At 37.8% G+C, this 24903-nt stretch overlaps 1 protein-coding gene across 4 annotated transcripts in view; it reads left to right on the plus strand.

The window, feature by feature from the left end:
- Window positions 1–715: 715 nt before the first annotated feature.
- The window catches only part of C9orf72 (C9orf72-SMCR8 complex subunit), a 44123-nt gene continuing 19935 nt past the window's right edge, over window positions 716–24903 (plus strand). For 3 of the 4 annotated variants that reach the window (XM_074051671.1, XM_074051673.1, XM_074051674.1), the window contains exons 1-5: window positions 978–1046; window positions 8103–8590; window positions 9680–9739; window positions 23103–23198; window positions 23971–24035. In XM_074051671.1, the coding sequence (XP_073907772.1) occupies window positions 8147–8590; window positions 9680–9739; window positions 23103–23198; window positions 23971–24035 (665 nt within the window). In that variant the 5' untranslated portion in view covers window positions 978–1046; window positions 8103–8146. Of the gene's footprint in view, window positions 801–977; window positions 1047–8102; window positions 8591–9679; window positions 9740–23102; window positions 23199–23970; window positions 24036–24903 lie in introns of those variants that run through there. The other variant, XM_074051672.1, reaches the window with a different exon arrangement.

Here is a 24903-nt window from a genome sequence, read left to right on the forward strand (position 1 = left end):
TGAACTGAGGGGCATGGTACAAAAGAGTAATTATCTGGTTAATAAGCATAAAACAGTGTGTAAAGGTCTATTTCCGCGGAGGGTGTAGACTCATGAGAAGCATTTTGTGTATTTATTCTTCCCTTCTGTGAATGATAAAAACGCGTTTTACGATTTTTAACGTTGAAAAATGTCAAGTGCTACAAATATGTAATGAAAAAATTGTAATATACACATTTACAAGAATATCATAAAGCACATCAAACGTAGTGGTACATTTTTTTTCCAAGGATTAAAACATCACACACATTGTGCAATTAGCAAAAATGACGTTTACAAAAACTGCGGTGACGCGGAGGGATGGAGAGGGGGGATTACATCATTGAGCTTGGAGAGGAGTTACAACAGTAACTCCTAAATTAAAAATAAATTCATTCGTTCATCAAATAATTGTTGAGCACCCACTACCTTACCTGCAAGCAAAAGCAAAACTATTTTAAAATATTTATTCCTTTTTTGGTGCCAGCTTGTTTTCCGATTACTGACAGCACCACCTAGGTAAGTAGGCGCACGCAGCAAAGACGTTTTTTCAGACCTGCAAGTCCTCCCGCCGCCCGCTCCGCCCCTTTCACTGGCCTCGTGCGCCAATGTCATCGCTAAGTGAAAACGTCTGGACGCAACCTACGATGCCCCGTCAGGAAATGAAGGTGCGTAACGCACGCAGTAACAAGTTCCGCCCACATGAAAGATGGCGATCGGAGCGTCAGCCGCCCGGGTTTTCACCTCTAAAGGGCGGAGGTCAGGAGGTGTGCGTCTAGGAGGTGCGTATTTTCTGTTTCTCCGCCCTTCGCGCCCTCCACTTGTTCGCTAAGCGTGAGCAAGAAAAGACCGGAGAAAGATGAACCCAAGGCTGGAAACCAACGCGGCGGCGAGGCGCCTCGGGAACAACCGGGATGAGCGAGGGGCGGGGCAGGGGGCGGGGTCAGGGGCGGGACCGGGGCGGGGCGGGCTGCGGTTGCGGTCCCTGCGCCCGCGGCGGTGGCGGAGGCGCTGGCGGCGACGAGTGGGTGAGTGAGGAGCCGGCGGGCCAGCGGGCGGATGTTTGGGGTCAGACTGCAGGGACGCCGCCGGGGTGGCAGCGGGGTTTGTCCTCGGGGCTCCACTCGTTCTCTCGCTAACCCCTCTCTTCCGTGACCAAAGCCGCCATCGGGTTTTCCAGCCTGGCGAGCAGTGGAGTTGCCCGCATCTGGGGCCCGGGCTCCGGCAGGGCTGGGGATCAGTCAGGCCTGTTTCCCGCTTGCTTTTCGCCCGCATTCCCCGGCCCAGCTCCTTCCTGGGGACCCATGGGGAGCCCGCCGCGAGCGCCGCCACAGCGAGCTGGCGAGGACCAGCCTGAGGCGCCCGGGGGCCTGCCCTGGCCGGGGCGCCCGAGGCGGCGGCGCGGACCTTCTGCCAGGGTCCCGGCGCGGGTGGGATGCGGCGGGGAAAGGCGAAGTTTGTAAGAAGTGCTCGTGGCTCCTAGCTCTGCAGCCGGGCCAGGCGGGGCGGACTCGCCTTCTGTGGGACATGACCCGGTTGCTTCACTGCCTGAGATTGCACACACTTAGCAAAGGAAGTGACCATTGCGAGTTGGGCATCATTTTCCTGATGGCAATCAGTTGCAGAAAGAAGTGCACTGATTGCATGTCTGTGTCTGCACGGGGTCTGTCTGGTTTCGGTGAGCTCCGCCGCGTCTTGTATTCAGGGAAAGGAGGGAAGTCCTTTCACGCGCCTGGACTTCGTTAGGCTCTAGGGGAGCTGCACGTCCCCTGTGGCAGGGGGATAAATTCCTGTTCATACTGTTCCCATCCATCACCAGTGATGGAAAGTAAGGCTCACAGTCTGTCTGACATTACTCTTTACTTTGTACAAAAGCTTCAAAGCAGGACGGGAAGATAATGTTAGGATCCATAACCAGCTTTGGAAAACTTTTAACAGAATGTCAGAACATCACAGAAAAAAGACTATAATATATGGGCTATTAATAATACAGAATCAGAATATTTGAAATACTGTGGCCCCGACTCACTTATCTTCAGGGGATATGTAAGACCACCCCAGAGAAGTCTGAAACCACAGATAGTACCTATATATGCTGTGAACCCTAAGTATGCCATCAATTTTCCTTTACATACACATTGGTGATAAATTTGAAGTTATAAGTTAGGCATAATAAGAGATTACTGCCCACAACTAATAATAAAATAGGACAATTGCAACGAGATGCTGAAATAAAAGTTAGGTGAGCTTTGTCTCAAAATGTCTTACTGTATTTTCACCTTTGTTAAGTAAAATAAGGGTTACTTGACCACAAGAATTTTGATACCTGGGCAGTTGGATCTCATAACCAAGAGGACTGCCCAAGTGACTAATGGGTGGGAAGTGGATATAGCATGCACATCGTGGACAAAAGGATGCTTCACACTCATGGAGCAGACAGCGTGAGAGTTCATCACACTACTCACAATGGTGTGCTATTTAAAACTCATGAATTCTTCTCTTCTGGAAGTTTGTATTTAATATTTTGGACCGAGGTTCACCACAGGTACTTGAAACTGCAGAGAGTAAAACTGTGAATAAGGGGGGACTATGGTATGATGTTGGTGTTACACAGGCACTGTTGACCAGCACCTTCCTCCAACCCTGCCATTCTAGAAAACTCTGAATCGGTTGGAAACTGCTTCATAGTGACTGCTTTTTGTACATATGAAACAAAAAGGAGAAAAATTATAGACCACTTGTAGATTGTGCATTAAGCCAGCAATCATCTGCTCCAGGAAACATTTGCCTACAACTTAAGAAGTGGATAAAATAGTCACTTTATTTGGCTATGTTGGTAGTCTAGTATTTGCTTTCAGAGAAATAAGCTTAAAAAAAAAAAGACAGTGGCCTCTTCTGTCTTTCAAGCCTGTTTTGAGCTTCGTGTTAGTTGAACAGTTCCAAAGGGTGAGAAATTAGTCTGCCTGTTTGAGAAACTTGTATCTCTGAGAGAGGATCCGATAGGGATACCATGAGCTGAACATCATTTCTGAATCTTGCCTAGTGTTGAAAACTTAGAACATGTTAAAAGAGTCTGGTGTCCTTAAAGTGGTCCTGTGTAGACCTGGTTTTGCAAGGTAGGCTTGTTTAGAACCCTGCTTCTCTAAGGGCTGAGAAAAACAAAAAGCATTGCTGCTAGAAGTGAGGGTCCTTTCAATGGTAGAATTCTGATTCATAGTAGCAGTAAGTCAATCAGCTTTCTAAATCCAATCAGGAAAGAGGTGGCTGATTTTTAGCAAAGTTTTAAAAGAAAAGAAAAAGCTCAAACTTGCCAGTCTACTAACAGTTTTAACAGATGTGGATTAATTAGTCATATGTCACAGATGTTGGATAATTTTTAGAAAGTGTATTGGGTATTCCCTCATGAACCCTGTGCTTTGTTTACAGGAGTGGCAAGCCACCATCTCACCCAATTTGGATCCTGGCTTCCCTCAAAAGACTCTGAGCTAATGTTTGATAACCTTCTGGAGTAGCCAATACTATATATATTTAAGATGCATACATAAAAGCCTGTTGGTTTTTGAACTGATTCCTCATTTGTTATATGGATTTTCCTCACCAAAGATGGCAACTTCAAGTATTAGTAAAATTGTTTTTACAAACTTTCTTAATAATAATGCTCTGTGCTGTTTTATTTCTTAGGTTATAGTAGTTCCCCCTTATTCGTGATTTGCATTTAGCCACAGACCAAAATATTAAATGTAAAATTACAGAAATAATTTGTAAGTTTTAACACATCATTCTGAGTAGCATGATGAAATTTTGCACCTTTTTGCTCTGTCCTACTCAGGACATGATTCAACCATTTGTCCAGCATATCCTTGTCCAGTGTATCACCAGTATATATGCCACCTGCTTGTTAGTCATTTAGTAACCATTATAGATATGAGGTTGACTGTCTCAGTACTACAGTACTAGTACTCAAGTAACCCTTATTTTACTCAATAAACCCAGGTACAGGAGTAGTGATGGTGGCAATTTGGATGTGCCAGAGAAGACATAAAGTCCTTCTTTTAGGTGAAAAGATAAAAGTGCTCAATAAAGAAAGAAAAATAACCTATATGCTGAGGTTATTAAGATATATGGTAAGAATGAATCTTCTGTCTGTGAAATAAATTATGCTGTCTTGCTGTCGTGCTTCAGATTACAAAGCTAACCCCATAGTGTGTGATAAGTGCTTAGTTAATGTGGAAAGACATTAACTTTGTGGATGGAAGATATAAAGAGAAAACATTCCAACTTCTGACAGTGTGTTACACCAAAAAAGCATTAAGCTTGTACAAAGACTTCAGCAAAAGTTCATCTGAAATGTGTGATAAGTCATTTACGGCAAGTAAGGCATGGTTACACAGGTTCAGGAATGTGTTTGGACTGAAAAATGCAAAAATTACTGGAGAAGCTACAAAACCAGTTTGTGGAAAAGGAGTTACTTAACATGCTTGATGAAGAAGTAGAAAAGCACATTGAAGGCCACTGGGAAGTTTTAGCAAATGAGGAATTGGAAGAACTTACTTAGTAATCTTAAGAGAAAGAGGAAGAAGAAATTGAAACAGAGCCAGCAATGTAGACATTTCTGAAGTTTGACAAAGGGTATCAAATTGCACATTAAAGGACAAAGTTATAGAAAGCAGTTCTTGGATAGAGCATTGCATTAAAGTCACCAAGAGAATTATAACCTCTACAGCAACATTTTGATGAGCTAAAAGAAAAAAAGGTCAACAACTTCCAATTACAGTGTTTGTCCAAAAGATTTAAAAACGTTCAACCATGCAGGATCTTCAGCCACAATATTGTCTACTCCTACCATCTAACCATCAATGTTAGAGCTAAATGGTCACCTGAAGCAGATAGTCCTCCTCCTGATGTATCATCACAAGGTCAATAGTAGTAGCCTATAGCTAAATCACAGGGCATATGGTACTCACCTCACTTTTTCAATGTGTAGGCACTATATTGTCCCCCATCATTGAAGGAAGAAGAAGGGTGAGTACAATACAATAAGATATTTTGAGAGACCACATTCACATATTACAGTATGTTATAATTATTTATTTTCTTATTGTTAATCTCTTACTATGCCTAACTTATAAACTAGACTTTATCATAAGTATTCATGTAAAGAAAAAATAACATACATAGAGTTAGGTACTATCTGCAGTTTCGGGTTTTTAGTGGTGGTCTGAGAACATGTCCCCAAGGTAAAGGGGCAACCACAATATTTTTTTGGCAGCGTTTACAGCTAAACAATTGAACATGATCCTTACCTTTCATTTTCTTTCTGATTGTGAAACGAAATGTAGTTAGTGGTTGACAATAGCATAATTTTCACAATCAGGTAAAAAGTTTCCCCATAATTCAGATTTTGCTCTAGGGCTCAATTCTGTTTTAGGAAGAGCTTTTATTTTCAGTGTAATGGCCGAATGTTTGACTTGTTTCCTTTATCCAAAAAGAAAGAATAAAAGAAAGATGTTTACAGTATAATTTTAAGGTGGTGTGTTTACTTAATTTATCACCTTGGGCTCCAGTTTGCTGTTGTTAATGATGACAGCAATAGCATCATTACAGTTTCAATTCAAATTATTTTACTGTGTTTCATCACTGTAAATTGGTTGTTTCAATTGTATCCAAAACAGTGGATATTTTTAACAAGCTGTACAATTTATATTTACTGTGGTCTCTTAAGACAATTGACACATGAAAAAGTAAATTGTACCTAAATGAATTTCTAGAATTAAAAATGCACTTGTAATCCTGTCTTTGTGTTAAACGATTTTGCATGTACTTAAGGTAAAGCGTTCTGCCAAGCTCTGTATGCCTATTCACAATACAAAAAAAATTAACTTAGTAAGCCCAAAACATGAAAGCATTTGATGTCCCCACTCCAGAGGAACTAATACAGAAACCTTAAAGCAACAGAGGTCAACAGGAGAAGGGGATCAGGAGCCAGTGTAAAGATCAGTTAGAGATGAATCAGCTTGGGATGTAACACATTTGTACATGGAAGCAATGCTAGGAATCTCTCTATAGCTGTGCTTATCTCAACTAGCAAAAACACTTTGTCTTTCTTATTATGCTTATGTCTTCTCTTCACCAAAATTAGAGATAAGGGCAGAACAGGTTTTGCCTGGAAGCGAGGGAAGGGGGGGGGGAGCCGGGGGGGGGGGGGGGGGGCGGGGGGCAGAAGTGACTCAAACAATGTATGCACATGTAAATAAATGAATAAAAAATAAATTGATTTTTTAAAAATTCACCTAGTGCTCTAAAAATAGAAGCCATTGCTTTTCATCAGACTATGAGCTATCTTGACAAGATATAGATAAAAAAAATTTTTAAGTAAAATGGTTTACATAGACATAAATTTTGTTATAGATAAAAATGGTAGTTCCCAAAGTAATCATATAAAGACAGGTGTATCATAGTTCACCTATAAGCTTCCTTCCCTCCATTTTTTTTTCCTTTGGTGGTACTGGGGTTTGGACTGGGGGCCTAGTGGGCTAGGCAGGCGCTCTACCACTTGAGCCACTGCCAGCCCTCCATTATCTACAAAAAATAGATTCCACAATTTTAGATTGCTTAAATTGTCATAAGTTTTTTCACTTTTAAGTTTCTAATTACAAGACTTCAATTACAGTATTTGCAAGAATGATTAGTTTTATACGAATACTACATAGGCTGTATCCTTTCAGAGTGATTATATTTGTGTTTAAGATATACAAGTTGAACCCTGGATTCTAACTTTGCTGTAAACTTGTTTGCTCTTCCTCGTATGCCTGTTTTCTCAGTAGAATGAAAGTTATGAGCAAGGTACATCTATCCCTTTTATTCTCAATGTGTTCTAAATAACTAAAGCTTTTTCATATTAGCCACTTAGTAAAGAACTCTGTTAACATGATAAAATACTATACTGCTGCTGGGTGCCAGTGGCTCATGCCTATCTATAATCCTGGCTACTCAGGAGGCAGAGATCAGGAGGATTGCGGATCAAAGCCAGCCAGGGCAAATAGTTTGCAAGACCCTGTCTCAAAACAAACCTTCACAAAAAAGGGCTGGTTGAGTGGCTAAAAGGTGTAGGCCCTGAGTTCAGACCCCAGTGCTGCAAAAAAAAGTTTTTATATGTATCTTTCTTGACTAACATATTAAATGTATTTGTCTTTATGTTTCAGTGTCATTTTAAACAGCAGTATTGGACTTCAGTGCCTGATACCCAGAGCTCATTGAGAGTATGAGAGTAATACAAGTCTGTTATGGCTGCAGACTTGTGGTTCCTTGTTTTATGTTTTTGCTTTTTTATCTTATATTCCTTTCCTTCCCCTCCCTTCCTTTTCTTTCTCTTTTTCTTTTTCTCTCTTTTTCTTCTTTCTCTGTCTTTCTAGCAGGTTTAATGTATTCCTGCTGTCAGGTGTTGCTTTAGTTTTCTAGTAATATCATAAAGCAACACAAGCTAGATGGCTTAAAATAGCAGCAGTTTATTTTCTCACAGTTCTGCAAGCTAGAAATCTACTACCAAGGTGTCAGCAGGAAGATGATCCTATGATCCTCTGGAGGCTGTAGCAAAGCCTCCTTCCTTGCCTGTTTCACTTTGGGTGGTTACCAGTAATCCTTGGCTCTAGTTGCACATTTTCTGCCTTTTGTTTTCACATTCTCTTTCCTTTGTGCCTGTGTATCTCCAAATATCTCTCTTTATAAGTACATCAGTCATTGGAATAGGATGCATTCTAATCTTGTATGGTCTCAACTTAATTACATGTTTTTAAATATGTCACATTTACATATACAGAAGGTTAGGATTTGAACATACTTTTTTGGGAACATAATTCAACCCACAAGTGTCACTATCTCCAGCTGTCCCCTTCCTATTTTGCAGTTCTTGAGTTACAGTGGTTTAGGATCTAAATATCCAATCATACTAGAATTGCACATAGATGAGATATTTGAGACCAGTGATGGTCTATTCTGTGAGTGTTTTTTTGTAAATTATTTGGGGTTTAGAATGATGTCTTTAAATTTGCTGAACCTAATTACTGGTGGTGTTTGTCCTTGTTTAGGCATCTCTGGAGCATTTGAATAATGTGAGAGTTGGGATGCAGTGATGTCGACTCTCTGCCCTCCTCCATCTCCAGCTGTTGCCAAGACAGAAATTGCTTTAAGTGGTGAATCTCCTTTATTAGCAGCTACTTTTGCTTACTGGGACAATATTCTTGGTCCTAGAGTAAGGCACATTTGGGCTCCAAAGACAGAACAGGTACTTCTCAGTGATGGAGAAATAACTTTTCTTGCCAACCATACCCTAAATGGAGAAATTCTTCGCAATGCAGAGAGTGGAGCTATAGATGTGAAGTTTTTTGTTTTATCTGAAAAAGGAGTAATTATTGTTTCATTAATCTTTGATGGAAACTGGAATGGAGATCGGAGTACTTATGGACTGTCAATTATACTTCCACAGACAGAACTTAGTTTCTACCTCCCACTTCACAGAGTTTGTGTTGATAGATTAACACATATCATTCGGAAAGGAAGGATATGGATGCATAAGGTAAGTGGATTTTGAGCTTATTAATCATGCTGACCTGGCCATTTAAAGTTTATTTTGTGATACATTTATATCTAATTTTTAGAAACTATTCATTTAACACCATGCAATAGGTAGTATTTATTTTGTCTGTTCTGTTAGATACAAATCGATCTGGTCTGAAGTCTGTAATCTTCACAGTAACCATGGAAGGCAGTTCATGGTGGCTCTATGTTAGCAAACCACAACTTAAAGCTTAAGAGAAACTAAGAAACGTAGAGTCTGGATTTGTCTCAGAAGCTTTGATTTTAAAAACTTTTAATATTCCAGTGCATGATCCTGCCTTTCACTTACTACCAGGTGTAGGTATAACAGTTCAAAACAATTGTTTGTTAAGCTGTCAGCCATGTAGTCTTACTTCTTTGTTCCCTTTTAACTTCTTTGTTAACCTCTCAAATTTGAAAAATGATGAGGTTGGGCCAAATGGTTTTAGGAGATATTCCTTTTAATTTTGCAGATTAAACTAGAGGCAATTATTGTTGTCCCTCAAATCATATAGTTTAATGTATAATGACATTTACACCTCAGTATACTTTTGGCATATCTAAAGAACAATTTTAATTCTCCTTCCTACTTTCTGGTTTAATACCACCCTGAAAGTCTATTAAATCATTACTAATTTTATAAGGCTTCTAACTGATTATGAGAAAATATCACAACTTTTAATAGAGTAGGTTTTTACTATATTTGCAAATTTACCTCATTTCTCACTTGTTTATGAATGTTACTTAAAATCAGCAAGTTCCATTCCATATTCCTCAGATAGAACTGGATCTTGTTTAATTTGAAAGGTATATAATTTTCCTTTTTTGAAACTGCAGATTTTACATTGACTGCTGTCTGCTAAGTAAGTTTTTTGTTGTTACTGAAGAATAAAGGGTATTTTAACTATATTTTTCTTATCTTTGAGAGTGTGGGTTTGTTGAGTTCATTTCCTGCCTTCTTCCCTTTTTTTTCCCCCAAAAGTTGAAAGTATTTGTCCTGTGAACTAAATTACACAAGAACACGTCTGCACTGAAAAATGAGCAAGTATCAAATTTTTCTTTTGCTTAGGAAAGGCAAGAAAACGTCCAGAAGATTGTTTTAGAAGGCACAGAGAGAATGGAAGATCAGGTAAAGTACAGATTGCACACTGTCAAATACTATTGTTCCCATAGTGTATGTCCCTATAAAGCCTATGGCTACTATTGTTAAGGCCTTGAAGATACTCGTTTGACAGAGTGAGCCTGCAAATGAACATTGTTGTTATAGAGGTACATAGAATAAACTGGATGAAAAGTTCTATATCTTGCATCTGAAGAGTTAAAACAGAAGAAAATCATAATTGCATCTACAGATTAATATTTTGTTCCCCTTTTTCTGTTCATACAAAAGTTTGAGATTCCTTGTTCATAGTAAGATACAAAGATTGTATCTACAACTTTCTCTAAGATATTGCTTCTCGAACTATTTCCAGAGAAATAGCTGTAAGAGGAGAGTGAGTGTACCTCTAAGGTGTCTTGTCTGCAGATGAAGAAACAGCTCTGAACATTATATTTTTTTTAAATCTTACATTGTTATCTTTAAAACTCTTGCTATATGCTAATAAAAATGTTTTTAAAAACTCTTACAATTAATATTTTATTCCATAATAGATCTATTTGCTTTAATACTGAATTTTTCAGTAGTATTTTTTACCTCATTACCATTTAGACCTCCTGTAACATTAAGTCTTGGAAAAGGTGCCTTGTTTATCCCATGGTTTTGAATGACCTTAGGGAACAGACACTAGAGTTTAAGAAGCACGATTGCAAGGGTATGGCTTCCCTGGTTGATATTAACTGCAGAGCATTTCAGTATTAGGCAGAGAAATTCTTCTGGAAGGGAGTCTTCAATCCATACAGCATTCTTAACTTCACTCATTGCCCTGGCAGGCCGCCTTCCCTTTTGTTCCTCCTTGTAAAACTCCAGTCTTTTGAATGTGATTGCATTGCTTTTTTCTCATTCTTCTTAACATGACTGAGACAGAATGATGCTTTTAAAAATAATTTTCGTGAATACTTATGAGGGGCTGGGTGCAAAGCTTAGTGGCAGAGTAAATACCTAGCATGGACCCAGCCACGGTTTCCATCCTCAGCACCAAAAATTAAAAAATGTGAAAATACAGGAACATCTGCAAGGAAAATATAAAATCCTATAAAATTATATTCCTCATTAAATTATTATGTTTATACTTTTGTAAATAGTTTTCTAGGACAGATGAGATAATTTTGGAGAAAGGTCTGAGACTTTAAGAAAAAGGTTCCTGGGCTTGAGGTGTGGCTCAAGAAGTAGAGTACCTTCCTAGCAAGCACAGAGCTGAGTTCAAATACTAGAACAAAAAAAAAAAATGGTTCCCTGTACCCAGAGATACCCAGTCTTTACTTGCTGATTAATAAGCAGGGTCCCCAGGAATGAAGTGGTTGTCACCAACCTCTAATCTGATACTTGAAGATAAAGAAATTTAAAGCCAAATGAAATTCTGCTTTTAGTGGCATTTTGTTTTGTTTTAAAAAAATCTATACTTGCTAGGTTGAACTTCTACCTGTTTTGTAAAGGATCTTCTTGAAAATGTTACCCTCCAATGTTAGGAGGAAAGTATACTTAGGATAAATGCAGACATGAAAGGGGAAACATTGTCCTGCTGTTAAATTCAAGTTAGAGAAGTGCAAGGAGGAAAAGAAACCTGGGGGATTTTCTTTTCAAGCCTCTTCTGTGTTCCACCTTGTAGGATTTGTTGTTAAGTGTCAGTGAGGCTGTTTCTTAACTTACGGTAGTAACTGAGACCCCATGTCTGAAATACTATATGTGCCTAAACCTAAGGTGAGATATTTTAACAAAATCATCCTTTCTGATAAGGAGGAATTACCTGCTGATTGAATCCTTCCAAATCTCACATTATGTGCTTGGGGATGACACAGTAATCTGAAACAATTTTAGTCGATGCTAGTTTTGAATGCTTATAGCTGTTACCCGATAAAACCACTTAACAGGAAAGGAAATTTAACAAAAATTTAGTCATTGCTGGATTGCATATATTAATTGTAATTGTAAGTGCAGTTCAACAATTTATTTTTTTTAATTTTATAAATCTTAGTTAAATTTAGCCCCTCCATCATTCTCCTTTATCCTCCCTCCCCCCTTCTCTCATTGTTCCATTTTCATACATGAGTATATAATGTTTGCACCATATTCACCCTCCTTCACACTTTCCTTATATCCTGCCCCCTCCCACTGGTATCAACCCCCAGACAGGACCTTCCTGTCCTTTATTTTTGAAAAAAGACATTTTTGTTTGTTTAAGATACTATGCAAGTAGTTTCATTATGATTTTTCAATCTATATTTGTATTATAGCCTGAATTGATTCATCTCCTTCACTTTTTTCTCCTTTATACCTTAGTCCTCTTCTTATGGTGATTTCAACAGATTTTAGTATTCTGTATTCATTGTTAAATAGAAAATACTTAAAGCATATTCATGTTCTTTACTTCCTTCTTTTACTCTCCCGCTCCTATTAATGCCCTCCCCTGTTTTTAATTCTTGTTCTTCCTTGTTTAGGTGTGTGTTCATTGTTCACTGGGATTTTTGCCTTGGTACTATACCTGTACATGCATTGTGCTTAAGTCGATGTAACTGCCTTCCACTGCACTTCCTCACCCTTTTCCCCCCATCCTGTTTTGTTTAACAGTTTTAAGTATGTTTCAATGTGTGTTATTCCTACACAGATGTGATATATTACATTATTATTCCTTAGCTTTCTTTCATTCTTTTCTTCCTCACTTGGTCTTCTCTACGGTTCCACTCTTGGGTACGTGTTCTGTATCTATTTGTATGTATATATAATATTGCTTATGTATGTATTGGGCCCTTATTCCATATAGGAGAGAAAACATGCAGCCTTTGGATTTCTGACCCCACCTAAACTTCATGTAAGATAATGTTTTCCAGTTCCATTCACTTACCAGCAAATGACAAAATTTCATTCTTCTTTATGGCTGAATATAATTCTATTGTATAGAAATTCCACATTTTCTTAATCCATTCATCAGCTCTGGGGCATCTTGGCTATTATTAATAATACTACAGTAATCATGGGTGTACAGGTCCCTTTATTGTAACCTGAGTAACATTCCTTCGAGTAGATTCCTAGGAGTGGCATTGCTGGATCATATGGTAGTTCTATTTTTAGTTTTTTGAAGAGCCTCCATACTGTTTTCCATAGTGGTTTTACTAATTTACACTCACACCAACAACGTATGAGGGTTCCTTTTTCCCCACATCTTTACCAACATTTGTTGTTGTTTGTGTTTTTTTTTTTTTTTATTCATATGTGCATACAATGTTTGGGTCATTTCTTCCCCTTCCTCCACCCTCTCCCTTACCCTCCAGCCCACTCCCTCTCCCTCCACCCCCTTGATACCAGGCAGAAACTGTTTTTCCCTTACCTCTAATTTTATTGAAGGGAGAGTAAAGCAACAATAAGAAGGACCAAGGGTTTTTGCTAGTTGAGATAAGGATAGCTATACAGGGAGTTGACTCGCATCGATTTCCTGTGCATGCATGTTACCTTCTAGATTAATTCTTGATCTAACCTTTTTTCTAGTTCCTGGTCCCCTTCTCCTATTGGCCTCAGTTGCTTTAAAGTATCTGCTTTAGTTTCTGCATTGAGGGCCACAAATGCTATCTAGTTTTTTAGGTGTCTTACCTATCCTCATACCTCCCTTGTGTGCTCTCGCTTTATCATGTGATCAAAGTCCAATCCCCTTGTTGTATTTGCCCTTGATCTAATGTCCACATATGAGGGAGAACATACAATTTTTGGTCTTTTGGGCCATGCTAACCTCACTCAGAATGATACTCTCCAATTCCATCCATTTACCAGCGAGTGATAAACATTCCGTTCTTCTTCATGACTGCATAAAATTCCATTGTGTATAGATGCCACATTTCCTTGATCCATTTGTCAGTAGTGGGGCATCTTGGCTGTTTCCATAACTTGGCTGTTGTGAATAGTGCTGCAATAAACATGGCTGTGCAGGTGCCTCTGGAGTAACCTGTGTCACAGTCTTTTGGGTATATCCCCAAGAGTGGTATTGCTAGATCAAATGGTAGATCAATGTTTAGCTTTTTAAGTAGCCTCCAAATTTTTTTCCAGAGTAGTTGTACTAGTTTATATTCCCATCAGCAGTGTAAGAGGGTTCCTTTTTTCCCCCATCCTCGCCAACACCTGTTGTTGGTGGTGTTGCTAATGATGGCTATTCTAAGAGGGGTGAGGTAGAATCTTAGTGTGGTTTTAATTTGCATTTCCTTTATTGCTAGAGATGGTGAGCATTTTTTCATGTGTTTTTTGGCCATTTGAATTTCTTCTTTTGAGAAAGTTCTGTTTAGTTCACTTGCCCATTTCTTTATTGGTTCACTAATTTTGGGAGAATTTAGTTTTTTAAGTTCCCTATATATTCTGGTTATCAGTCCTTTGATGTGTAGCTGGCAAATATTTTCTCCCACTCTGTGGGTGTTCTCTTCAGTTTAGAGACCATTTCTTTTGTTGAGCAGAAGCTTTTTAGTTTTATGAAGTCCTATTTATCTGTGCTATCTTTTAGTTGCTGTGCTGCTGGGGTTCCATTGAGAAAGTTCTTACCTATTAATTCCAGAGTATTTCCTACTCTTTCCTGTACCAGCTTTAGAGTTTGGGGTCTGATATTAAGCTCCTTGATCCATTTTGAGTTAATATTGGTATAGGGTGATATACATGGACCTAGTTTCAGTTTTTTGCAAATTGCTAACCAGTTTTCCCAGCAAATTTTGTTGAAGAGGCTGTCTTTTCTCCATCGTATATTTTTAGAACCTTTCTCAAAGACAAGTTGGTTACAGTTGTGTGGCTTCATATCTGGGTCCTCTATTCTGTTCCACTGGTCTTCATGTCTGTTTTTGTGCCAGTACCATGCTGTTTTTATTGTTACTGCTTTGTAATATAGTTTGAAGTCAGGTATTGTGATACCTCCTGCATTGTTCTTTTGACTGAGTATTTCCTTGGATATTCGTGGCCTCTTGTGTTTCCATATAAATTTAACGGTAGATTTTTCAATCTCATTATGAATGTCATTGGAATTTTGATGGGAATTGCATTAAACATGTAGATTACTTTTGAGAGTATAGACATTTTTACTCTGTTGATTCTACCAATCCATGAGCATGGGAGATCTCTCCACTTTCTATACTCCTCCTCAATCTCTTTTTTCAGAAGTGTATAGTTTTCCTTGTAGAGGTCTTTCACATCCTTTGTTAGGTTTACACCTAGGTATTTGATTTTTTTTGAGGATATTGTAAATGGAATTGTTTTCATATATTCTTTCTAAGTTTGTTCATTATTAGTGTATAGAAATGCTAATGATTTTTCTGTGTTGATTTTATATCCTGCTACCTTGCTGTAGCTATTGATGGTGTCTAGGAGCTTTTGAGTGAGTTTTTTGGGTCTTTAAGGTATAGGATCATATCATCTGCAAATAGGGATATTTTGACAGTTTCTTACCTATTTGTATTCCTTTTATTCCCTCTTCTTGCCTAATTGCTCTGGCTAGGAATTCCAGTACTATGTTGAATAGGAGTGGGGATAAAGGGCATCCTTGTCTAGTTCCTGATTTTTAGGGAATGGTTTCAGTTTTTCTCTGTTAATTATAATCCTAGCTGTAGGTTTGTCATATATAGCTTTTATAATGTTGAGGTACTTTCCTTCTATTCCTAGTTTTCTTAGAGCTTTTATCATGAAATGGTGTTGGATCTTATCAAAGGCTTTTTCTGCATCTATTGAGATGATCAAGTGGTTTTTGTCTTTGCTTCTGTTAATGTGGTTTATTATGTTTATTGATTTTTGTATGTTGAACCACCCCTGTATTCCTGGGATGAAGCCTACTTGGTGGTGGTGAATGATCTTTTTGATGTGTTGTTGAATTCGGTTTGCCATTATTTTGTTGAGGATTTTTGCATCAACAAAGGAGATTGGTCTATAGTTCTCCTTTTTGGAGGTATCTTTGCCTGGTTTTGGGATAAGTGTAATACTGGCTTCATAAAATGTGTTTGGCAGTTTTCCTTCCCTTTCTATTCCGTGGAACAGTTTAAGGAGGGTTGGTGTCAGTTCTTTAAAGGTCTAATAGAATTCAGCAGAGAATCCATCAGGTCGTGCACTTTTCTTTTTGGGGAGACTCTTGATTGCTGCTTCAATTTCATTTTGTGTTATAGATGTATTCAGTTTATTAATATCCTCTTGGTTCAGTTTTGAATGATCATATGTGTCTAGAAATCTGTCCATTTCTTTGAGATTTTCGAATTTATTTGAATATAGGTTCTCGAAGTAGTCTCTGATTTCCTGGAATTCCATGGTGTTTGTTGTTATCTCCCCTTTTGCATTCCTGATTCTACTAATTTGGGTTTTTTCTGTCCTCGTTTTAGTCAGGTTTGCCAGGGGTCTGTCAATCTTGTTTATTTTTTCAAAGAACCAACTTTTTTTTTCATTAATTCTTTGGTTTTTTGGTTTCTATTTCATTGATTTCAGTTCTTATTTTTATTATTTCTCTCCTTCTATTTGTTTTGGGATTTGCTTGTTCTTGTTTTTCTAGGAGATGAAACATTTCTAGGAGATGTATCATTAGGTCATTGATTTGGGATCTTTCAGTCTTTTAAATATATGCCCTCTTGGCTATAAACTTTCCTATCAGGACTGCCTTTGCTGTATCCTATAGGTTCCGGTAGGTTGTGTTTTCATTTTCATTTACTTCCAGGAACTTTTTAATTTCCTCTTTTATTTCATCAGTGGCCCATTGTTCATTAAGTAGTGAGTTACTCAGTTTCCAGCTGTTTGCATGTTTTTTGTCTTTACTTTTGTTGTTGAGTTCTAGTTTTATTGCACTGTGATCAGATAGAATGCCTGGTATAATTTCTATTTTCTTATATTTGCTGAGGCTTGCTTTGTGCCTTAGGATGTGATCTATTTTGGAGAAGGTTCCGGGGGCTGCTGAGAAGAATGTATATTGTGTAGAAGTTGGATGAAATGTTCTATAGATATCAACCAGGTCCATTTAATCTATTGTATATTTTTGATCTAGTATATCTTTACTGATTTTTTGTTTGGATGACCTATCTGTTGATGATAATGGGGTGTTAAAGTCTCCCATGACCACTGTGTTGGAGTTAATATATGTTTTTAGGTCCTTCAGGGTATGTTTGATGAAATTGGGTGCATTGACATTGGGTGCATATATGTTGATAATTATTATTTCCTTTTGGTCTATTTCCCCTTTTATTAGTATGGAATGTCCTTCTTTATCTCATTTGATCAATGTAGGTTTGAAGTCTACTGTGTCAGAGATAAGTATTGCTACTCCTAACTATTTTCAGGGGCCATTGGCTTGGTAAATCTTCTTCCAGCCTTTCATCCTAAGCCTGTGCTTGTTTCTGTCAGTGAGATGGGTGTCCTGTAAACAACAAATTGTTGGATCTTCCTTTTTAATCCATTTCATCAAAGGGTGCCTTTTGATGGGGGAATTAAGTCTGTTAACATTAAGTATTAGTACTGATGGGTATGTGGTGATTCCTGTCATTAGTTGTCTTAGTTGTTTGAAGGTTTGATTGTGTGTGCCTAAGTTGAGGTTACTCTCTACTTTCTTGCTTTTTCTTTTCCTGTAGTTTGGTGCTGCCTGCCCTTTCATGGTTATGTTGGGTTTCACTTTCTGTGTGCAGAATCCCTTGAAGAATCTTTTGTAATGGTGGCTTTGTGGTCACATATTGTTTTAGTTTCTGCTTATCATGGAAGACTTTTATTGCTCCATCTATTTTGAATGATAGTTTTGCTGGGTAGAGTATCCTGGGGTTGAAGTTAATTTCATTCAGTGCCCGGAAGATCTCACCCCAAGCTCTTTTTGCCTTTAATGTTCTGTTGAGAAGTCTGTTGTGATTTTGATGGGTTTACCTTTGTATGTTATTTGTTTTTTCTTTCTTACAGCCTTCAGTATTCTTTCTCGGGTCTCTGTATTTGTTGTTTTAATGATCATATGCCATAGGGTAGATCTATTTTGGTCTGGTGTGTTTGGTGTTTTGGAAGTCTCTTGCATCTGTATGGGAATAGATTTCTCTAGATTTGGGGAATTTTCTGTTATTATTTTGTTGAATATATTACGCATTCCCTTTGCTTGCACCTCTTGTCTTTCTTCAATGCCTGTGATTCTCAGGTTTGGTGTTTTCATGGAGTCAGTGAGTTCTTGCATTTTCTTTTCACAGGTCTTGAGTTGTTTAATAGTTCTTCGGATTTTCCTTTAATTACCATTTCACCTTCGAGTTCTGAGATTCTGTCTTCTGTTTGTTCTATTCTGCTGGATTGGCCTTCCATTTTGTTTTGCAATTCTGTTTCATTCTTTTTTCTGAGGTTTTCCATATCCTGAGTCATTTCCTCTTTAATGTTGTCTATTTTTGTCCTGAGTTCATTTATCTCTTTATTAATTGTGTTCTTTGTTTCACTTTGGTGTTTATACAGTGCTTCTGTGGTTTCTTTTATTTCTTCTTGTACCTTTTCAAATTCTCTATTTTTGTTGTCTTAGAATTTCTTGAGTGTCTCCTGTACATTTTGTTTGACCATATACAGTATCATCTCTATAAAATTCTCATTGAGTACCTGTAGTATTTCTTCTTTTAGATTATTCTTGTGGGCTTCATTGGGTTCTTTGGCATAGTTTATCTTCATTTTGTTGGAGTCTGGATCTGAGTATCTGTTTTCTTCATTTCTCTCTGGTTCCTATACTTATTTTTTGCTGTGGGGAAACTGGTTTCCCTGTTTTTTTCTGTCTTCCCGTCATTGCCCTTGGTATTGTTATTGTTCCTGTACTTTGTGCAGTTAAGTATTTTCTGGCTTGTAATAATAACAATGGTGAATTTAGAATAGAAGGCTGAGAGGAGATGGGAAGCAAAGAAGTTAAAAAGGGAAGAACAAATAAACAAGTAGATAAAAACAAAGAAACAAAAAGTTTCAAAGATATAAAGGGAGAGATAGTGTACTAATCAACAGTGAGCTGAACAGGCATCAGAGAGACAGGATTGAAAAATAAATAAATCAATGAATAAATGAAAAAATTTTTTAAAAATCTCCAAGTTCAAATGCAATAAAGTTTCAGTCTTAATAATTTTGGTGTTCATCCCTCAGCTTCCAGTCCTGGAGATGGTGTCTCAGAAATAGTTCTGTCATTGTCTCATCAAAGGGGAAAAAAACCAAACAAAACAAAACGACACAAAACAAAAAAAACACCACAAAGTGTCCCAAGTTCAAATGCAATACAGTTTCAGTAAGTTTTTCAGCATGCAGGTGTAGTTAGGTTGTTGTATCATCAAAGGAAGAAAGAAAAAAAGAGTCTGAAGACAGTTCTGTGAATGGCTATCTGCGGCTGTGGCTTGCCTGCCCGCTGCTGTCAGCCTGCTGTTGCTGGAGGCGTTATTTATGCAGATCTCAGGGGTGAGCTTAACACTCACCTGGCCCCTCAGGCTTTGTTTACTTAGAGTTCTCATGGGCATGACCACCACTGCTACAAGCTTTCCCCTTTCCAAGCACACTGGGGGAGGTGACACTGCACCCGCTTTCTCAGGCTAGTATGTTTGTTTACAGTTCACATGGGAATTGGGTCTTCCCCCTCTCCTGTGGAGTTTTCCTCCTGCTGCCACTTTTACAAGCTTTCCCTCTCCTGGTTGCTGGGCATGTGCCGCTGCTCCTGCCTTCTCCAGCCGGCTTGTTGTGAGGGATTCCCCTATCCCGCTCTTCGGCGCTGAGGGCTCCTCGCCCTTTTTGCTACGTGTCTTTTTTGTTATTGCTTATTATTCAGTTTTTTTCTTTTTTCCCAGGTGGGGGTTGGTCTGTCCAGGGGGCTATGCTGATCTGGCCCAGGGCTGTCTGGGAGTACTGCGTGCCTCTTAGCTCACCTTGTGGTCTGTGTCTTCCCAAGCTGTCTGGGTGCTGGTGTCTGGTGGCAGCGCGGGAGCTCTCCTGGTTTTTCCATTTAACATGAAGTGGAGATGCTGTGCACAGGCTGGAGGTGTGGAGGGGTCAAAGTTTTGCCTCTTCTCGGTGGTTTTTCCTGTGAGGTGTGTCTCCAGTGTCTCTCCAAGATTTTATTTTAGGAGGCACGCTTTCTGCTTCCTCCCTCTAGCCGCCATCTTGGAATCCTCAGCCATACAATCTGAAATGTGCACATAGACATATCTCACCATGAGGGACTCTTCACTTAGGTACATCCAACATCAGAATTCAGTCTGGACAGTAGCCCTTTACTGTTCTTAAGTATGGGCGTGGGCCTGATATTTAAAAATTTCCAGAGCATCACCAAGGCAGTGTTTTTCTAGCTGTGTGTGTGACTGCAGCTCCCAGCCAGGGCCTGCAGGAGGTTGTTTGTGTTCTTAATGATAGCCATTCTGACAGGAGTGGGGTGGAATCTTAACATGGTTTTAATTTGCATTCCTTTATGGCCAGGGATGTTGAGCATTCTTCATGTGTTTTTTGGTCATTTGGACTTCTTCCTTTGAAAAAGCTCTGTTTAGTTCACTTGCTCATTTCTTCATAGGGTCATTGATGTTTTGAAAGTTTAGTTTCTTTTGAGCTCCCTGTATATTCTGGTTATTAATCCATTGTCAAATGTATAACTGGGAAAGATTTTTCTCCCATTCTGTGGGCCGCCTCTTCAATCTGGTGACCATTTCTTTTGTTGTACAGAAGATTTTTAGTTTCATATAGTCCATTTGTCAATCCTTTCTCTTAGTTGCTGAGCCATTGGAGTTCTATTTAGGAAGTTACTGCCTCTGCCTATAAGTTCAGTGTATTTCCTACTCTTTCCTGCATTAGCTTCAAAGTTTCAGGTCTTATATTCAGGTCCTTAATCCACTTTGAGTTGATATTTGTACAAGGAGAAAGAAATAGATCTACCTTCAGTTTTCTGCATGCAGATATCTAGTTTTCCCTGCAACATTTGTTGAAGAGGCTTTCTCTTCTCCATTGTATGCATTGAGTGCCTTTGTCAAAAATCAGGTGGGCATAACTGCAAGGATTCACATCTGGGTCTTCTGTTCTGTTCCATTTGTCTTCATGTCTGTTTTTGTGCCAGTACCATTTTGTTTTTATTGCTATGGCTCTGTAGTATAGTTTGAAGTCAGGTATTGTTATAACTTCAGCATTGTTCTGTTTTCTCAATATTGCCTTGGCTATTCACAGTCTTTTGTGCTTCCAAATGAACTCTAGGATTGATTTTTCCCCATCTCAACAATGACTTTAAAAAAGCAAAAACAGTATATTAATTCTGGAGGTTATTATGAATTTTTCAAAGTAATAGAGGTATGGCTCAAGTGGTAGAATGCCTGCCTAGCAAGCGTGAGGCCCTAAGTTCAAACCCCAGTACCACCAAACAATAATAATAATAATAAAGTCATAAAACTGTATTATGCAAAGAGATTTATGGCTTAGAATAAAATTTCCAAAGATAGCATCACAAAGCTATAGTTCTGTAGTATAGTTTGAAGTTGGGTATTGTTATAACTCCAGCATTGTTCTTTTTGCTCAGTATTGCCTTGACTGTCTGTGGTCTTTTGTGCTTCCAAATGAACTTTAGGATTGATTTTTCCATCTCTGAAATGAATGTCATAGGAATTTTGATGGACATTGCATTGAACATGTAGATTGGTCTTGGTAATGTAGCCATCTTCACAATATTGATTCTGCTAATCCATGAGCATGGGAGATCTTTCCATCTTCTGTAGTCTTCTTGAATTTCTTTCTTCTGTGGTTTATAGTTTTCATTTTAGAGCTCTTTCAGTTCCTTTGGTAAGTTCATTCCTAGGTATTTTATTTTTTATGAGGCTATTGTAAATGGAATTGTTTTCCTATATTCTTTCTTAATCTGTTCATGTTGGTCTAGAAAGGCTAATGATTTTTGTAAATTAATTTTAGATACTGCTACTTTGCTGAAGGTGTTTATAATGCTTAAGAAGTTTCTTGTTGTTTTGGGGGTATATTAGGAATAAGTTCAAGTCATCTGCAAATAGGGGTAGTTTGACTACTTCCTTTCCTATTTGAATTCTTTTTATTTCTTCTTCCTGTTTTATTCTGGCTAGGAATTCCAAAACTGTTGAATTTTATAAGAGTGAAGAGAGTGGACACCCTTGTCTCCTTCTTGACTTTAGAGGAAATGTTTTCAGTTTTTCCCCATTTAGTATGATGCACCATAGGTTTGTCATATATAGCTTTATTATGTTGAGGTACATTCCTTCTATTTGTAGTTTCATCAGAGCTTTTATCAACAATGACTGTAAAAAAGCAAAAACAGTGTGATTAATTCTGGAGGTTGCTATGAATTTTTCAAAGTAATAAAACGGGTTGGAGATATGAGCCCAGTGGTAGAGTGCCTGCCTAGCAAGTGTGAGGCCCTAAGTTCAAATCCCAGTAACACCAAAAATAATAATAAAGTAATAAAACTGTATTATGCAAAGAGATTTATGGCTTAGAATAAAATTTCCAAAGGTAGCATCATATTTAAAAACTTAAGTTCTTCATCATAAGGAGATTTGAAAAGTTGGGTTAAGTTACTCAAAAAGGTGACTCTAGGAATGATTAAGATTCTAATTTGAAGATACATATAAGAGTTTGAATAAAATCTTTTCATGAAATATGAGTGAGCAAGTATTATAGAACTAATTAAATAATAGTGATTAAAATATATTTAGCTAAAAAGTGTTAGACATTTGATAATTGCATTTACATCTGTAAAGCTTTACATGTTGAGGTTGGTCATAAATTGATAGAGGGTGATAGTGAATAATGAGGTATTACTCAGATTTCAGACACATTTGTGCTGTAAACTTGATTCTCTAAAGTACATATTTCAAAATTACATTTTGAGATGTAGTAAATAGTAATACTATCTGGAAAGATCTCTAAAGGAAATCCTTCTGTTTTATGAATTCTTAAAATATATGTGATAACTGATTTACATTTGGATAGATTTACATATTTTGAATGGGGAGGTTTTGTACCAATTGAAGCTTAGTGAATTGTTTGGCAAGGATTTCAAAGTCTCTATTTATGCTTGACTTCCTTCATTTTTAAATAAGAATTTTTAGACCTCACTTAAATTTGAGAAGAGATCTTTCCTAAATTTGGCATGGTGATGGAATTGTTACATGTGATAGTAAATGATGAACCATTGATTATGGCTTTTAAAGAAAATTATTCCTCAAAGAATAAAATTGAGTTTAAATTACATGGAAATTCTTTAGAAGTGTTTGTGGAGTATTGGACTTGTTTGGGGCTGTATTTGAACAAGTTACCAAGGATTTCCATCAGAGGGGTGTTATTCTTTGCTTCTATTCTTAATTTTTTATTTCCCAGCTTATTCCATATTATGTAGTTTTTCTTCACTTCATTTTACTTCATTATACAGGGTCAGAGTATTATTCCCATGCTTACTCGGGAAGTCATTCCTGTGATGGAATTGCTTTCATCTATGAAATCACACAGTGTTCCTGAAGAAATAGATGTAAGTTCTATGGGAGCATTGTGTCCCTTTATCAGTGCCCCAGAGTTATTCTACTAGTATGTATATTAGTAATATTCTAGTTTTACTAGCTTGCATTTTGTTATACCATCATTCATATGAAGTATTAGCCACAAACAAGTAGTACGCTTACAATCCTGAATTTTCTGACTAAGCAGGCTGGTTTTTTTTTTTTTTTTCTGTGGTGGGAATGGAACTCAGGGCCTTGCACATGCTAGGCAACTGCTCTACTACTGAGCTATATCCCCAGCCTACAAACAGGCTTTTTTGATCTGTGATAGTTATAGCAAAATTAAATTTAGTTTATTTCACCTTTTTTTATGTTTCCTACTTCCAGTCCTTCTAAAATGCAGTCCTTTTTGAAACAAGTAAATGTGCAAATTAGGGCTGTGGATAGACATTTACTTCACTAATTTAGTTTCCTTAATGGTTTGTTGAAATTTTAAATTTTGTAATTATGCATGTTTAGAGATACCCTTGCAAACTATTCTTACTGCTGTCTTTGTTATTAAGGTTGGTCTTCTAGTTTTGACAGCTCAGAAAGGGAAGTTTTAAAAATTGTTGCTTAACCTGCCTAACCAGCTTTTATTCTGAAAGGTTATGGTGGTGCACAGAGATTGTTTTATGGGTATTCCTGATGCTTAGAAATGAGGGCATTGTGTTATATTGAGTCTAGACTTCAGAAACTTATGTATAAAGTGTTCTTTTAATGCTGTGTGACAGCAGGACTAATTTTTTTTTTGTTACACCTTAGATAGCTGATACGGTACTCAGTGATGATGATATTGGTGACAGTTGTCATGAAGGCTTTCTTCTCAAGTAAGAATTTTGTTTCTTCTCCAAAATGCTGGTGGAAGTGGATATAGATTGCATGCTTGCCCATGACAAGATTTGGAAGGAAGAAAATATTAGAGTCCATACTTACTCAGATTATTCTAGGAACAACATTGCATATTTGAACTGTTACTTATATGTGTGTTGTTTTTTCATTAGTTATTCCTGTAACATATCCAATGTCATTCCTTTCATAATTTAAAGAGGCTAAGTCTCCATAGTGCCCCGACAAGAAGTCTTGGTCCTTTGTTTGGTTTTGGTTCCCTCTTTTACTTCTCATTTAAGCTAAAGCAAGAAACCTTTCAAATTAAGTTGCATTATAGATGGACTTAAGTTATGTAGGCCTAGAAATGGAAGTTAATCATATTTTTTCATCTAACTGTGGGGTTTAGTGCTAGGATTCTAAAACCAAACTTGCCTGGATCACTGCTATATATAACCTTGGGCAAGCTACCTGAAGTTTCTGTGCCTCCATTTTCTCATCAGTAAAATGGTAATGATAATAGTACCTACTTTATAGAATTGTTGTAAATATTGAGTAATAAATAATATAAAGCACTTAGAGCAGTGTCTGGTGCCAGATGACAGTGGCTCACACCTGTTATTCTAGCCACTCAGGAGATAGAGATCAGGAAGGTTGTATTTGAGGCCAGCCCAGGCAGTCCCTATTTCAAAAATACCCAACACACACATACACACACACACACACACACACACACACACACACACACACGGACTGGCAAAGTAGTTCAAGTGGTAGAGTACCTGCCTAGCAAGCACGAGGCCCTGAGTTCAAATTCCAGCACCACCAAAAAAAAAAAGAAGAAATAGCTATTTATTAGGTCCCAATGTT

The sequence above is a fragment of the Castor canadensis genome, chromosome 13, assembly GCF_047511655.1.
Source record: "Castor canadensis chromosome 13, mCasCan1.hap1v2, whole genome shotgun sequence".
Classification (NCBI taxonomy): domain Eukaryota; kingdom Metazoa; phylum Chordata; class Mammalia; order Rodentia; family Castoridae; genus Castor; species Castor canadensis.